The sequence below is a fragment of the Macaca mulatta genome, chromosome 19 (assembly GCF_049350105.2).
Source record: "Macaca mulatta isolate MMU2019108-1 chromosome 19, T2T-MMU8v2.0, whole genome shotgun sequence".
Lineage (NCBI taxonomy): Eukaryota > Metazoa > Chordata > Mammalia > Primates > Cercopithecidae > Macaca > Macaca mulatta.
In genome coordinates this window covers 17,263,876-17,276,879 of record NC_133424.1, presented here as the reverse complement: position 1 = coordinate 17,276,879, position 13,004 = coordinate 17,263,876, and the positions used below count along the sequence as shown (strand labels likewise).

General features: G+C 47.5%; 1 protein-coding gene across 14 annotated transcripts in view; it reads right to left on the bottom strand.

Annotated features, from left to right (window-relative positions):
• The window catches only part of NWD1 (NACHT and WD repeat domain containing 1), a 90,417-nt gene that overhangs the window by 24,546 nt on the left and 52,867 nt on the right, over positions 1–13,004 (bottom strand). For all 14 annotated transcript variants that reach the window (XM_077978140.1, XM_028838984.2, XM_028838987.2 and 11 more), the window contains 2 exons: positions 12,791–12,988; positions 5,914–6,036 (listed from right to left, as the gene is read on the bottom strand). In XM_077978140.1, the coding sequence (XP_077834266.1) occupies positions 5,914–6,036; positions 12,791–12,988 (321 nt within the window). The remainder of the gene's footprint in view (positions 1–5,913; positions 6,037–12,790; positions 12,989–13,004) is intronic.

Here is a 13,004-nt window from a genome sequence, read left to right as displayed (position 1 = left end):
CCAGACCCTGTCTCTACTAAAAATACAAAAATTAGCTGGGCGTGGTGGTGGCAGGCGCCTTTAATCCCAGCTACTCGGGAGGCTGAGGCAGGAGAATCACTTGAACCCAGGAGGCAGAGGTTGCGGTGAGCCGAGATCCTGCCATTGCACTCCAGCCTGGGCGACAAAAGCGAAATTCCATCTCAAAAATAAAAAAAAATAAAAGTAAAAGTAAAAATAGGCTGGCGCGGTAGCTCACGCCTGTAATCCCAGCACTTTGGAAGGCCAAGGTGGGTGAATCAGTTGAGGTCAGGGGTTCAAGACTAGCCTGGCCAACATGGCAAAACCTTATCTCTACTCAAAATACAAAAATTAGCCAGGCGTGGTGGCAGGCGCCTATAATCTCAGCCACTTGGGAGGCTGAAGCAGGAAGATTGCTTAAACCTGGGAAGCGGAGGTTGCAGGGAGCCAGGATCATGCCATTGCACTCTGGTGGGAGACAGAGTGAGACTCTATTTCAAAAATAAAAATAAAAAAAAAGAGTCAGTGGACATAAAAGAATGTTTATGGGAAAACCGAAAAAAAAAATATATAGTATATATTTATATACTTAGGTATATATTTTTGTATATATATGTATATATCTATACTTTTATGTATGTATATATTTGTGTTTTATACACACATATATATTATGTTTTATATAGATAAAGCATAAATATATACATATACTACATACACAAAAATAAATATATGTGTATATGTAAGTATATATATATTTATAAACATGGTACATAGTTCGATTGAAATGATAAAATATCCTTGACATCTTTATGGATAGACAATTTACAACCACAAAATTTGCCCATTCAATCTAGAATTATACAATTCAGTGGTTTTTAGTGTGTTCACAGAGCTGTGTAACCATCGCCCCAGACTGTTCAGAACACTTTCATAATCTCAAAAAACAGTCATCCTCTTTTTTCTTTATCACATTAATTTTTAATTAATTAATTAATTAATTTATTTATTTATTTATTTTGAGACAGAGTCTCACTCTGTCGCCCAGGCTGGAGTGCAGTGACGCAATCCCAGCGCACTGCAACCTCCCACTCTGGGGTTCAAGCGATTCTCCTGCCTCAGCCTCCTGAGTAGCTGGAACTACAGACATGCACCACCACGCCCAACTAATTTTGTATTTTTAGTAGAGATGGGGTTTCACCATGTTGTCCAGGCTGATCTTGAACTTCTGACCTCAAGTGATGCGCCCACCTCAGCCTCCCAAACTGCTGGGATTACAGGCGTGAGCCACTGCGCCTGGCCTATCACATTAATCATTTTAAAGCAAACAATCCAGTGGCATTTAGCACATTCACAGTGTTGTGCAACCCTCACTCTATCTAGTTCCAGAACATTCGCAACCCCCCAGGAGACCCTGTCCCTATCAGCAGTCACTCCCCACTCCCCTCCCCTGACCCCTGGCAACCACTAGTCTGCCTCCCGTCTCTGTGGATTAGTCTGTTCTGGACATTTCATATCCATGGAAGTCATACACCATGTGGCCTCTGGTGACTGCCCCTTTTTGTTGTTGTTGTTGTTTTGTTTTATTTTGCTTTTTGAGACGGAGTCTCGCGCTGTCGTCCAGGCTGGAGTGCAGTGGTGCAATCTCGGCTCACTGTAACCTCTGCCCCCCGGGTTTAAGCGATTATCCTGCCTCAGCCTCCCGAGTAGCTGGGACTACAGGCTCACGCCGCCATGCCTGGCTAATTTTTGTATTTTTAGTAGAGACAGCGTTTCACCGTGTTGGCCAGGATGGTCTCAATCTCTTGACCGCGTGATCTACCCGCCTTGGCCTCCCAAAGTGCTGGGATTACAGGTGTGAGCCACCGCGCCCAGCCGACTGCTCCTTTTTATTTGACACAATCTCTGGAGCTCCAGTCTCATGATTTCCTTGCTGTTCTATAGACCCGCCCACCTCATTCCCCTCTCAGGACCTTTGCCCTTGCTGCTTCCTGTACCTGGGAGGATCTTTCCTCTTCCCTGCCCTTCCTTCACCCCTGCGGATACCAAAATCCACAGACGCTCCAGTGCCTTATATGAAATAGTGCAGTATTTGCATATAGCCTATGCATATCCTCCTGTATACTTTATTATTATTGTTAACATTGTTATTATTTTTAGAGATAGGGGTCTGGCTGTGTTACCCCGGCTGGAGCATAGTAATGCAATCACAGCCCACTGTAGCCTCGCTCTCCCAGGCTCAAGTGATCCTCCTGCCTCAGCCTCAGCCTGGGACTACAGGTGCTCCTGTATAGTTAATTTTTCTTTCTTTCTTTCGTTCTTTTTTTTTTTTTTCGAGATGGAGTCTCGCTCTGTCGCCCAGGCTGGAGTGCAGTGGCGCAGTCTCGACTCACGGCAAGCTCCACCTCCCAGGCTCATGCCATTCTCCTGCCTCAGCCTCCTGAGTAGCTGGGACTACAGGCGCCCGCCACCACACCCGGCTAATTTTTTGTATTTTTAGTAGAGATGGGGTTTCACCTTGTTAGTCAGGATGGTCTCGAGCTCCTGACCTCATGATTCGCCCGCCTCAGCCTCCCAAAGTGCTGGGATTACAGGCGTGAACCACCGTGCCCAGCCTTTTTTTTCTTTTTGAGACAGAGTCTCACTGTCACCAAGGCTGCGGTGTAGTGGCGTGATCTCGGCTCACAGCAACCTCCATCTCCCAGGTTCAAGCAATCTTCCTGCATCAGTCTCCCAGGTAGCTAGGACTACAGGTGTGCACCACCATGCCTGGCTAATTGTTGTACTTTTAGTAGAGATGGGGTTTCGCCATGTTGGCCAGGCTGGTCTCGAACTCCTGATCTTAGGTGATCCACCCGCCTCAGCCTCCCAAAGTGCTGGGATTACAGGCATGAGCCACCATGCTCAGCCTTAAAATTTATTTTTAAGAGACAGGTACAGCGGCTTATGCCTATAATCCCAGCACTTCAGGAGGCTTAGGTGGGAGGATGGCTTGATGCCAGGAATTCAAGACCAGCCTGGGAAACACAGTGAGACCCAGTCTCTACAAAAACTATTTTAAAAATTAGCTTGCACCTGTGGTCCTAGCTCTTCAGGAGGCTGAGGTGGGAGGATTGGTTGAGCCTGGGGCGTCAAGATTGTAGTTAACCATGATTGCATCATTGTACTCCAGGCTGGATGACAAAGTAAGATCCAGAAAGAAAGAGAAGAAAGAAAGAGAGAAAGAGAGAAAGAGAGAAAGAGAGAAAGAAAGAAAGAAAGAAAGAAAGAAAGAAAGAAAGAAAGAAAGAAAGAAAGAAAAGAAAGAAAGAAAGAAAGAAAGAAGGAAAGAGAGAGAGAGAGAGAGAGAGAGAGAAAGGAAGGAAGGAAGGAAGGAAGGAAGGAAGGAAGGAAGGAAGGAAGGAAGGAAGGAAGGAAGGAAGGAAAGAAGGGAGGGAGGGAGGGAGGGAGAGAGGGAGGAAAGGGAGGGAAAGAAAGAGAGAGAGAGAGAAAGAGAGAGAGACAAAGGAAGGAAAGAAGGAAGGAAGGAAGGAAGGTAGGAAGGAAGGAAGGAAGGAAGGAAGGAAGGAAGGAAGGAAGGAAGGAAAGAAGGAAAGAAGGAAGGAAGGAAGGACAAGAGAGCCAACAACAACCAAACGACAGGATCTCACTCTGTTGCCCCAGCTGAACTCAAACTCCTGGGCTCAAGGCATCCTCCTGCCTCAGCCTCCCAAGTAGCTGGGACTACAGGTGCCCGCCACCATGCCCAGCTAATTTTTTTTTTGTATTTTTAGTAGGGACAAGATTTCACCGTGTTAGCCAGGATGGTCTCGATCTCCTGACCTCCTGACCCGCCCGCCTAGGCCTCCCAAAGTGCTGGGATTACAGGTGTGAACCACCGCTCCTGGGCTAGATTAGATTTTTTCTAAAGCTAATTTTCTATGGCTTGATTCTGTTAAATGTATTTTTTAAACACATGGGATATTTTAACTTATTTATTCAACAAATAAGCACGGAGTATGTTGAATAAAACATAAGCCTTGCCCTCAAACAATAGTAATAAGATCTCAGGTCAACAAATAAATGTAGTCCTGCATTTATTTATTTATTTATTTATTTATTTATTTGGAGATAGGGTCTGGCTGTGTTTCACAGGCTAGAGTACAGTGGTGTAATCACAGCTCACTGCAGCCCCAACCTCCTGGGCTCAAGTGAATCTCATGCCCCAACCTCCCAAGTAGCTGGAACTACTGGTGTACATCACCATGCCTGGCTAATTTTTGCATTTTTTTGTAGAGATGTGGGTTCGCCATGTTGCCCAAGCTGGTCTCAAACTCCTGAGCTTAAGTGATCTGCCTGCCTCAGCCTCCTGAAGTGCTGGGATGAGCCACCATGCCCAGCCAACTGTAGTCTTAGCCAATGTGGTCTTATGTACATCAAGCTGCAGGAGAGCACGAGGGAGCTAGTTATGAACTCTACTGTGGGAATCATCTCTCCCAAAGGGAGGACCCTTGAGATTAGTCCTCAAAAATGAATAGTTTTCCATCCTAGTTCTGACCCTGGTCTATCTCTCTTCAGCATCTAGAACAGGGCCTGGTACACAGCAGACACTCAACAATTGGTTATAGAAATAAGTCATATCTGTTAAGGGATTATGTAGAAATAAACAACCTTACTTAGGATCTGAGGTCGACAAATGCAAAAAGGACCACAATTCTTCACCCTTCCTGATCCACACCCGTGGCAATGTGACTTTGCAGCTCCTCCCATCAAAAAATGAAGCCTAGGCCGGGTGTAGTGACTCACACCTGTAAACCCAGCGCTTTGGGAGGTCAAGGCAGGAGGATTGCTTGAGCTCAGGAGCTTGAGACCAGCCTGAGCAACATAGTGAGACCCTGTCTCTACCAAAAATACAAAAATTAGCCAGGTGTGGTGGTGTGTGTCTATAGTCCCAACTACTCAAGAGGCTGAGGTGGGAGGATTGCTTGAGCCCAGGAGGCTGAGGGTGCAATGAGCTGAGATTGTGCCACTGCACTCCAGCTTGGGCAACAGAGCCAGACCCTGTCAGAAAAAAGAAAGAAAAAAAGAAAAGAAAAGAAAAAAAGGAAGAAAGCCTATTTAGCCCATTTCCCTACTAGACTGTTATTGTGAATTCCTTTGGTCAAGAGAATGTAAATGTGACCAGGTGCCAATTCCAAGTCCAGGTTTAAGAGATTCTGTGAGTGCCTACTTGTTTTCTTGAAACCCTGCCTTTGCTAGGGATGAGAGACCTGAAGGATACTGAATGATGAGAGACCACATGGAGCAAAGTTGAGTTGCCTCATTTGAAAACATTCAGATTCAGCCAACTCCTAGATGATCCACTGACTGACTGCAGATACATGAGCAAGTCCAGCTGAGAGCAGAAAACTGCCCATCTGAGCCCAGCCTGCATTGCCAATGCACAGGAAGTGAGCTAAAGAAATAGCTTGTCTGTGGCTCAAATTTGTAATCCCAACTACTTGGTAGGCTAAGGAGGGAGGATCACTTGAGCCCAAGAGTTTCAGACTAGCCTGGGCAACATACCAAGACCCCATTTCTACAAACATTAAAAAATTAGCTGGGTATAGTGGTATGTGCTTGTAGTCTCAGCTACTCAGGAGGCTGAGACAGGAGGATCACTTGGGTCCAGGAGTTTGAGGTTGCAGTGAGTTATAAACACACCACTGCACTCCAGCCTGGGCAATACAGTGAGATCCCATATTTAAAAAAAAAAAGAAATGGCTTTTTTGAAACTACTGTGTTTTGGGATGGTTTGTTATGCAGCTATAGCTACGTGATGCAGGAACAAAGGCCAGGGTTTCAATACAGAGAAGTGAATCTGTGGGGAAGGGGCTCTGAGAACTGACTGTTCACTATGGAAGCTGACGACAAACCCCATTTCCCGAGTCTCACCTGTGTGTCCCGTTAGCATGTGGATCACATGCTGCTCTTCCATGTCCCATACAGCGATGATGCCATCCTGGGTGCCAATCACCAGCAGCTTCTCCTCCACACCCCATGCCATGGCGGTGATGCCTGCAGCCACACAGAGGCAACAGCAGTGATCTCAGTTCCTGTGTCCAAGTATTCAGCTATGGGGTCCTCTAATGAGCCCCCCACTTCACAGATAAGACAACTGAAGCACGGACAGATTTGGTCCCTTGCCCAAAGCTACACAGCAAGGATTAGAGATTCACAGACTCAGATACACAGATTCACACTCTGGGCTGTGACATTCACTTCAGAAAGGGGACTGAATCACAGTGTGGTCATAAGTGTCTGTCTAGTCTGGCAGTGCTCACCCAGGGGACACACATCGGTGTCCGGAGACATCTTGAGGTGCCACAACTGGGGACAAGGATGTTCAAGGACACTACCGCCATCTGGTGGGTGGAGGCCAGGGATGCTGCTCAATACCCAATAATGCATAACAGCTCCATCCCAGAGAAAGATTGAGCCCCAGAAGTCAGCAATGCCATGGCTGAGAAACGCTGCCTTAGTTGAAGAAAACTCAGAAACGAAATTACATTGGCTGTGGCTGGGCACGGTGGCTCGTGCCTCTAATCCCAGCACTTTGGGAGGCCGAAGTGGGTGGATTGCTTGAGGTCAGGAGTTCAAGACCAGCATGTTCAACATGGAGAAACCCAGTCTCTACTAAAAACATAAAAATTAGCCAGGCATACTGGAGCATACCTGTAATCCCAACTACTCAGAAGGCTGAGGCAGGAGAATGACTTGAACCCAGGAGGTGGAGGTTGCAGTGAGCTGAGATCACACCACTGCACTCCAACCTGAGTGAGAGAGGGAGACTCTGTCTCAACAACAACAACAAAAAGAAGAAAGAAAGAAAGAAAGAAAGAAAGAAAGAAAGAAAGAAAGAAAGAAAGAAAGAAAGAGAGAGAAAGAAAGAAAACAGAAAGAAAGAGAGAGAGAGAGAGAGAAAGAAAGAAAGAAAGAAAGAAAGAAAGAAAGAAAGAAAGAAAGAAAGAAAGAAAGAAAGAAAGAAAGAAAATAGGCCGGGCGCGGTGGCTCAAGCCTGTAATCCCAGCACTTTGGGAGGCCGAGGCGGGTGGATCACAAGGTCAGGAGATCGAGACTATCCTGGCTAACATGGTGAAACCCCGTCTCTACTAAAAATACAAAAAAAAACTAGCCGGGCGAGGTGGCGGCGCCTGTAGTCTCAGCTACTTGGGAGGCTGAGGCAGGAGAATGGCGTGAACCCGGGAGGCGGAGCTTGCAGTGAGCCGAGATCACGCCACTGCACTCCAGCCTGGGAGACACAGCGAGACTCCGTCTCAAAAAAAAAAAAAAAAAAAAGAAAGAAAGAAAATAGAGGAAAAGAAAAGAAAAGAAAGAAATCATATTGGCTGAGAATGAGGATTCTGTTTTTGACATCTCTGAGTTCAACCGGTGTAGAAAAGCAAAGGCCGATGTCCTAAAGAAAAAAATATATATATTTGCCAATGAATTGGGCCAACACACCCCAAAGCTCTCTGCCTGGTGGAGTTTGATTAAAATATCACTGGAGAGAGAGAAGGGCCAAAATACATTGTAGAAAATGTGGGCCTAGACATTAAGAAACTGAACTTTCTGAATGTCCTGGAGTAAAGAAAGGAAGTCCTTTTCCTTCTCTGTGCCTCTCCCCCATGTGTAAAATGGTTGAGAGGTGGTGTTGAATCAGAGCCAGTCAAGCTCTGAGAATACAGAATTTTGTTTCCACCTCACTGGGACAGAGAGTGAGGAGATGGGATTTGTTTTCTTTTCTTTCTTCTCCTCTCCTTCCCTCCCTTTCCCTTTCCTCCCCTTTCCTCTCTTTCCCTCCCCTTTCCTCCCCTTCCCTCCCTTTCCCTTCCCTCATCTTCCCTTCCTTCTCTTCCCCTTTCTCTATCCCTCCTCTTTCCCCTCCCCTCCTCTTCCCCCTTCCCTTCCCTTCCCTCCCCTTCCCCCTCCCCTTCCTTCCCCTTCCCTTCTCTCCCTCTTCCCTCCTCTCCTTTTCCCTCCCCTCCCCTCCCCTTCCCTTTCCTCCCCTCCCCTCCCCTTCCCTTTCTTCCCCTTTTCCTTCCCCTTCCCTCCTCTTCCCTCCCCTCCCATTCCCTCCCCTCTCCTTCCCTTCCCTCCTCTCTCCTTCCCTTCCCTCCTCTCTCCTTCCCTTCCCTCCTCTCTCCTTCCCTTCCCTCCTCTCTCCTTCCTTTCCTTCCCCTTCCCTTCCCTTCCCTCCCCTTTCTCCTTCCTTCCTCTTTCCCCTCCCCTCCCCTTTCCCTACCCCTTCCCTCCCCTTTCCCCTCCCCTTTCCCCTCCCCTTTCCCCTCCCTTTCTCTCCCTCTTCACTCCCTTCCCTTTCCCGCCCCTCCCCTCCCCTTCCCTTTCCTCCCTTTTCCCTTCCCTTTCCTCCCTTTTCCCTTCCCTTTCCCTCCTCTTCCCTCCCCTCCCATCCCCTTCCCCTTTCCCTTCCCCTTTCCTCCCCTTCCCTTCCCTCCTCTTTCCCCTCCCTTTTCCTCCTCTTTCCCCTCCCCTTTCCTCCTCTTCTCTCCCCTCCCTTTCCCTCCCCTCCCCTTCCCTCCTCTTTCCCCTCCCCTCCCCTTCCCTTCCCTTCCCTTCCCTTCCCTTCCCTTCCCTCCCTTTCCCTCCCGTTCCCTTTCTTCCCCTTTCCCCTTCGCTTCCCTCTTCCCTCCCCTTTTTCGTCCCTCCAGTTCCATCCCTCTTCCCTCGCCTTTCCCTCCCTTCCCCTCCCTACTCTCCTTCCCTTCCCTTCTTTTTTTTTTTTTTTTTTTAGATAGGGTCTCACTCTGTCACCCAGGCTGGAGTGCACTGCCACAATCATAGCTCACTGCAGCCTTGAACCCTTGGGCTCAAGCCATTCTCCCATCTTAGCCTCCTGAGTAGCTGGGACTATAGGCACATGCCACTATGACCAGCTTTTTTTTTTGTTTGTTTTTTTAACTTTTTGTAGAGACAGGGTTTCCTTATGTTGCCCAGGCTGGTCTTGAGCATCTGGGCCCAAGAGATCCTCTTGCCTTGGCCTCCCAAAGAGCTGGGATTACAGGCATAAATCACTGTTCTCAGCCTCTTTTACTTTTTTTCTTGTCATGCACTCATTGTGTGACCTTGGAAATATTAACTCATACTTTTCATTTTTCATTTTTTTTTTTTTTTTGAGACGGAGTTTTGCTCTTTTGCCCAGGCTGGAGTGCAGTGGCACGATCTCCACTCACTGCAACCTCCGCCTTCCAGTTTCAAGCGATTCTCCTGCCTCAGCCTCCCGAGTAACTGGGATTACAGGCGCCCACCACCACACTCGGCTAATTTTTGTATTCTTAGTAGAGACAGGGTTTTATCATGTTGGCCAGTCTGGTCTTGAACTCCTGACCTCGTGATCCACCTGCCTCAGCCTCCCAAAGTGCTGGGATTACAGGCGTGAGCCACCATACCCAGTCATACTTTTCATTTTAAAAATGAACAAACTGAAGCCCACACGGGTAAGAACTTTCTCAACTTTAACAGGACTAGAGGATGTAGAATGGGGCACAGTGGATCTGAAACACAGAACATTTCCCTGCCCCAGAGATGACAATAATGTCACTCTAAGCTGTAACTTCCTATGCCTGTGCCATAACAGACATCATTATTCAATTATAGCACTGTGTGTGATTTGTGCCTCCATAGCCATTCTATAATCTCACTTTTAGTAATAAAACCCAAAAGCTCATAGGTTTTAGCTGAGTACATGGTTATCCGCACAAAGACCATATTTCCCTAGCTGAGCACAGTGGCTCACCCCTGTAATCCCAGCACTTTGGGAGGCCAAGGTGGGTGGATCACCTGAGGTCAGGAGTTTGAGACCAGCCTGGCCAACATGGTGAAAGCGGGTCTCTACCAAAAATTATCTGGGCGTGGTGGCATGTGCCTGTAATCCCAGCTACTTGGGAGGCTGAGGCAGGAGAATGGCTTGAACCCGGGAAGCAGAGGTGCAGTGAGCCAAGATTGCGCCACTGCACTCCAGCCTGGGCGATAAGAGCAAAACTCCATCGCCAAAAAAAAAGAAAGAAAGAAAAAAAGAAAAGACCATATTTCCTAGGCTTCCTTACAGTTGGAGATATCCAAGTTCTTGCCAATGTGACAGGAATAGAAATATTTAGTTCTGCTTCTAGGTCATGCCCTTAAAATGAAGAGGCCTGCCATCTGCTTCTCCTATTCCCACTGGCTGCAATGCCATCTTGATGGTAGGAGCTGGAGCAGCCATCTTGGGCCAATGAGGACAGCCCTACACTGAAAATGGCAGAGCAACCAGATTGAAGGCGTATGGGTGCCAGACACCCTAAGGACTCCCTTTTACCTCTGCTTTTGCTTGAACTATTTCATAAGAGAGAATTAAACTCCTATTTTATTTAAGCCACTGATATTTTGGCTATTTTTTTTTTACAACTTCTGAGTCTATATCCTAACAAATACACTCTTTCCCACTATGCCAACTTCAGTCTCAGAATCCTCCTCAACACAGCATTCTAGTGGCTACCCCTAAATCAATTCCTCCATGCACTGTACTTAGTGTCTCTTAGCATTTCTATTTTGAAAATAATATGCCTGGGGAGTGCAGCTCTCACTACCAGGTCATTTGGCACAGTGAGAGCTCTGACATTTGAACCACAAGTGAATTCAGTGGTCTCACAATCAATGTGAGAGATTGTGGGTGGGCAGATAAATAGATGGGTGAATGGAGGTCAACGAGTGGGTAGACAGGTGGCTAGCTGGATGAGTGAGTGGGTGAAGGGATGGGCAGGTAGATGGGTAGATGGAGGAATCAGTTTCTAGATGAAATTGAAGTGAGAAAGCTGATGAATGGCCGAGTGTGTGGATGGGTGGAGAGGTAAGTGAGTGAATGGAAGATGATCAGATGAAGAAAATGGAAGGATAAGTGGGTAGAGGGGTGGATGACTGATGAGTGGATAGATGAGAGGAAGGAAGGAAGAAAGAAAGGGTTGAAGGATGAATGAATGGATGAATGGACGAATGGATGAGTGAGTGGATGGATGGAAGGAAAGGTGCATAGGTGGGTGAGTGGATGGATGGGTGAGTGGATGGATGGATGAAAGGATAAGAAGGTGGTTTGATGAATGGATGGATGGATGTATAGATGAATGAAAGGGTGGGTAAATGATTGGATGAATGGATGAATAATGGATGGGTGGATGGATGAATGGGGCTAGATAAATGAAACAGTGGTAGGGTAGATGGATAGATGGAGGATAGATGGATGAAAGATGGGTGGGTGGATGGGTGGATGGATGGAACAGTGGAAGAGCAGACGGATGAAAAAGTGGGAGGGTAGATGGATTTGTAGATGGAGGATAGATGGATGAAAGGGTGTCAGGGTGGGTAGATGGATGGGTGGATGGGTGGGAGGGTGGATGGATAGATGGATGGATGGATTGGTGGATGGATGGATGGATGGATGGATGGATGGAGAGGAAGGTGGTTTGATAAATGAATCGATGGATAAATGGAAGAGTGGGTAGATGATTGGATGAATAGACAAATGATGTATGAATGGGTGGGTGGATGAGTGAATGGATGGATAGATGGATGGAAGAGTGGGAGGGTAGATGGATGGGAGAGTGGGAAGATGAATGGATGGATGGATTGTTGGATGGATGGATGAGGGTGGCAGTAGATGGATGGAAGAGTGGCAGAGAAGATGAGTGGATGAATGGATGGGTGGGTGGGAGGGTGGTTGATGGATGGACGGATGGATAGATAAATGGAAGGGTGGGAGTGTAAATAGATGGATGAATGGATGGGAGGGTAATCGGATGGAAGAGTAGGAAGGTGAATTAATAGATGAATAGATGGATGAATGGATGGGTGGGTGGGAGGGTGGTGGATGGATGGATTGATGAATGGAAGGGTGGGAGGTAGATAGATGAATGAATGGATGGGAGGGTAATTGGATGGAAGAGTAGGAAGGTGGATGGATGGATGGATGGATGGATGGATGGATGGATGGATGAAGGTGGCAGTAGATGGATGGAAGGGTGGCAGAGAAGATGAGTGGATGAATGGATGGGTGGGTGGGAGGGTGGTTGATGGATGGATGGATAGATGAATGGAAGGGTGGGAGTGTAAATGGATGAATGGATGGGAGGGTAATTGGATGGAAGAGTAGGAAAGTGAATTAATAGATGAATGGATGGATAGATGGATGGATGAATGGATGGGTGGGTGGGAGGGTGGTGGATGGATGGATTGATGAATGGAAGGGTGGGAGGTAGATAGATGAATGAATGGATGGGAGGGTAATTGGATGGAAGAGTAGGAAGGTGAATAAATGGATGGATTGATGAAAGGAAGGAAGAAAAAAATGAATGGCAAATGGATGGCAAAACCTAAATCCTCTTCTCTCCCTTACATTCTGGGATTCCAAAGGCTGCTTACAGTTCCGTCAGCTTCTCAGGGGCCTGTCAAGCATCAGTTCCTAGCTTTCAGACTTATTAGCATGAGCTTGTAAATAGCCAAAACCGTCAGATGGGCACCAATCCCTTGGAGATGGGAAGCTTAGAGGCATCCCCTAGCATGGGGCTTATTAGCAGAATTTATATGAGACATCTGCAGTCCCTTGGCAGGGGGCAGAGAGAGTCGATTCGGCATGAGACAGCAGGGGCAGGCTCTGATGGCACGCTTGGGGCCTCCGGACCAGCACAAGGGAGTCCCAGAGGACAACTTCAAACACACAGCATTCACTGCCCCCAAGCAAGCAGGTGCTTGCTGGGATTTTCAGTACGCTAGGGAGACTCACCTTTGTGACAACCGCTGAGGGTTGCCCGGAGGGGTCCTCCCGGGGGCTGGAGGAATCCTCCGAGGGGCACCAGCACAGGGTGTGCGCATAACCGGAACCAGCTCTGGGCCTGTTGGCATAGCTGTCCCACCAGTGCTGGATGTGAGGTGGTGAAGAAATGGAGTCTGGCCAGCAGTTCTGTGTACAGGAGGCTCCTCTCTGCAACAAAGGGATG